This window comes from Cyprinodon variegatus, unplaced genomic scaffold (assembly GCF_000732505.1).
Source record: "Cyprinodon variegatus isolate N-32 unplaced genomic scaffold, C_variegatus-1.0 Scaffold361, whole genome shotgun sequence".
NCBI lineage: Eukaryota > Metazoa > Chordata > Actinopteri > Cyprinodontiformes > Cyprinodontidae > Cyprinodon > Cyprinodon variegatus.
In genome coordinates, this window is record NW_015150814.1 from 398941 (window position 1) to 402886 (window position 3946).

The 3946-nt window shown below is 42.8% G+C and overlaps 1 protein-coding gene across 2 annotated transcripts in view; it reads left to right on the forward strand.

Moving 5' to 3' along the window:
• The window catches only part of LOC107091976 (adenylate cyclase type 4-like), a 28836-nt gene that overhangs the window by 11227 nt on the left and 13663 nt on the right, over positions 1-3946 (forward strand). For both annotated transcript variants that reach the window (XM_015386236.1, XM_015386237.1), the window contains exons 3-6: positions 1277-1486; positions 1585-1746; positions 2148-2297; positions 2725-2882. In XM_015386236.1, the coding sequence (XP_015241722.1) occupies positions 1277-1486; positions 1585-1746; positions 2148-2297; positions 2725-2882 (680 nt within the window). The remainder of the gene's footprint in view (positions 1-1276; positions 1487-1584; positions 1747-2147; positions 2298-2724; positions 2883-3946) is intronic.

Below are 3946 nucleotides of genomic sequence, written 5' to 3' on the forward strand. Positions count from 1 at the left end.
ATGACACCTTGATATGTGCTTTAGAATGGCTTTGTCTTCGTTCAAACTCAGGACCTCATTTTTATTTCAATTCTGTTTAAAGTAACGTATTATAATTTTACTGGTTCAGAATTTTATTTATTCGGATCCCGCTGATTTTTAATTGCTCCCCCCTTCGATAGACTGTCTCTGGTCAGAAACAACCAATCAGAGCCAGGAGGAATGTCTTAGCTGTGTAACATCGTTTGAGCTCAATCCAAAGCATATTGTAGATGTTTCACCCCTGCCAGTGATTGTGTTGCCGTGCGTCAAGGCAGCCTGCCAGCTTTTAGGTCCAATTTATACAGTTTATCTGCAAAAACCTACTGCTGATTCAGGGTTCAGCTACTCTTTAACGTGTAGTAGAGCTTTCAAATATATATTTATGTTCCTTTATTGTTCTTTTTGTTTTCTAATGTGATGCACTGAGCAGACAAAGCCATTAGTCGAAAGGAGAAGAAATGAGGCACAGTGGGCAGAAGATCCCATGAAACCCTTCAGCTGAAGTGACCAACTACCAAACCTATTAGTTCCAGTGGCTCATATTATTATTTTTATTATTGCTCTGGGAAAAATAAACCATAAAGTCAGTCGCAATAAAAATAATGGAAACACTGATGATAGTGATAAACACCATGTAAGTGCAGCTTTTCAGAGAAATATTGTGGTCTGTTATGTTTGTGATGCTTTCTAGAAGTATGAGCTCAGGGAGAAGGTATGTGGGATGTTAGTCAGAGTTTTTGGGTTTTCTATTTATGAAGAATCCCTTTCTTTGCAGCGATTGGAGAAATGAGAAGTGGATTTATGTCTTTGTTTTGCAGATTTATGCAACTTCACCATGACTGCTAAGCAAACAGAGGGTTGGGTCAAGCAAAATATTTAACTAACTTAGAGAAATGCGGCAGGAAGGCTTAGTAGAGCAAACAGATTTGTTTATGTGGATGAGATAAAACGGGAAGAAACGTCAAATCATCGGCATGAAATGTGATTAGGCAGCAGGAGAAGCCTGGCTAGTTTTCTCTGGTAAGGCCTGGTATAAAGTAGAGTAGAGGCTGGAGGTGTTGCTGATGGAGCTTTGAGCTGATAAGCGTGAGATTTTTCAGACCAGGACCCCAAAATAAGAGATAAACAGGAGCAAGGATGCTGATTCGGGGGAATTAATCTCCTATTTGAAAATATGTCTCAGAATAAGTCATGAATGCTCTCTCAGGAAGCCCATTGCCTGTACGTGTCGTTAACAGTACTTTACGTCCCGCAGGTTTCTCTAGGTAACTACGCTGAGCACGTCGGCGCCCTGGCGGTGGTGTGTGTGGTTCTCTGCCTGAGCTGCATCTTGCTTGTGTGCCTGCCCTGGTTGGCCACTGTGAGGCGCTGTGGAGGAGCGCTGGCGCTCTTTGTCTGGGGGATGCTCTACGTCACCGCCATAGTCTTCATCTTCACTGGGGGGCCTGTGACGGCGTGGGAACAGGTGAGAGGTTGACTGAAACAGACCAAATAGAAAACGGTGGAAGTAATTCCTCCCGTACGGTTCAGGTTTTAACGTTTCCTGTCTTCCTGTGTGGTCAGGTGGCGTTTTTCATCTTCCTCTCTCTGAGCGTTTACACCGTGCTGCCCCTGTCTTTGGCCTGGGCCCTCATAGTTGGCATAGGAACCAGCCTTTCTCACATTATCATCATCAGCGTGTACGTCCCCATCAAGAGTCCAAACACCCCACAACTGGCCGAGCAGGTAAAGCCTCACCGTTTTAACCTACCAACAAAGTTGGTTTTAAATTAAAGGTGCATTATGTGTGAACGACAGTAGATATTTGCAACAATATCAGCCCATCTGAAAGGTGGAACGTGACGTAAAGGTTGGCCCAGGCTGCACAAAAGCATTTTGTTATTAGTGACCATCCTGGTGTACTTCCTGTGGAAAACATGTAAATCATTACAGCTGTAACTGTTTTACCGCTACATCCAAAACCCTCTCATGTGCGCAGTCAGGTAGTTATTTAAATGCCGCTCATTGTGTTGTTTTTTTTAATGTAGGCAAATTCATAGGCTGTTCATACTGTGTTGTGAAAAGGGTGTGCGCTCCGTTCTCAGAGCAAACTAACGAGGGCCTGAACGGCCTGATTTCTGTTTCAGCTGGTGGCCAACGCCGTGCTATTGGTGTGCGCCAACTGCATCGGGGTCTTTCACCTGTGGATGACCGAGAACGACCTCAGGGCATCCAATAAGAAGAGAGAAGAGTTCAGCGCCGTGCGCTCCCAGAAGGATGTGATCAAATACCAGCAGGTTAAAAACAAAACACTGCATTTATGCTCATGCTGCAGTAATTATACAGTATCCTTGTTGCTCTGAATGCTTTTATTTAGCAGGAACAAAGTCCTTCATAGTAGCATCTTGTTTTACCGGCTCTGAGTTTAAAATCGTTATGCGTAATTGGTCTCATTAAAGGGCTCTTTACATGGACAGCCACAGCCTGGTACCTGTGTGCTTTCCTTTGCTATTAGGCCAATAGATTAATCATTCACTCGTCTGAGGCTCAGCAGCAATAGAAAAGGCAAACCCAAATGGCCACCATTCATTGCAGGCAAACAAAGAGACCAAACGCCAACCTACTGGGCAAACACATGGAGCCGTCCGCAGGCTCTGAGCGCATCAGCGTCGTTTCAGAACGACGCCAAAGTCTCACACTTTGACCGTGTTTCCTCCGACACAGGAGGGGCTGCTTCTGTCCGTGTTGCCACGCTACATCGCCGTGGAGCTGAAGAGCGAGGTCATAAAGAAGCTGTCCAAGCCAAAGGACAACGGGGAGAACGAAGGCGGCAACAAACACAACTTTCACAGTCTTTACGTGCGGCAGCACAAGGACGTCAGGTGAGAACGGAGCAGAGACGGGCGGAGGGTCTTTCAAACCCCTCTCCTGTTTGGCTGCAGTCTTACCTCAGTGTTCAAGCACTGGAGCCTTTTCCCATCATCAGATTACAACCACAAACCTCTGTGTTTTTACTGGCATTCAGTGCGGTTGAGCAACAGAAAGTAATGCAGCACTATAAAAGGAAGAGAATGAACTAAAAATTAAAGCCTGTTCTCAACAGAATCCATTAACGGCTATAATATATGTAAACTGTAGGTATAGAATAAAATGGAAAAAGAAGGCTTTAAAATGAGCAGAGCCGCCCAAAATGTTTTCCTTAACAGCCTTTCAGGGAGATAAAGGAACCTGGGTGGCTTTATGATACAATTTACAAAGAAATGAGCCATGACTCAGCACTTAAGTCACAGTAATACAGGGAGGAAACTCACACTTTGTTTAATCGGTTCGTCACTCATCGGACGTATCTAAAATAAAAAAAAGGGACAGCACAGCTACTCCCAGACACATTTCTTCCTTCTGTTTCCCTTATTGAACAGCTGGGTACTTTTTCATGTTTTTACTGAACGAAGAGGAAAAAATGGTGAATATTCTCAGTCATCCAGATCATAGTCATTCTAAAAAAGTTAAAAAAAAAAATAAATCCACTGGACTATGTTTTCCAAGTTTGAAGACGTTTCGCCTCCCATCCAGGAAGTTTTTTCAATTATCTGACCTTTTTATTTTGAAAAAGCTTCCTGGATGGGAAGCGAAACGTCTTCAAACTTGTAAACCATGTCCAGTGGACTGTTTGTTTTTATTTTTAATAAAAATAAAAAAAGTGTTAAGTTAAAAAGGCTACTCAAGTACTGAGTAACTGATCTACTTACTACCCCTGAGCATAACAACTGATTTAATGTTTGTCAAAATGATGTCTAAGTGAACAAAACATGAAGTGATATGCAGATTCTGTTGTCTATCAGAGGAGATAAATTATTAATTAAAAGATTACGCTAGAAAAAAAAACACATAACATACAGTAATTACACAATCATACCTTTAGGTGGAATGAAAACGCTTCAAAATA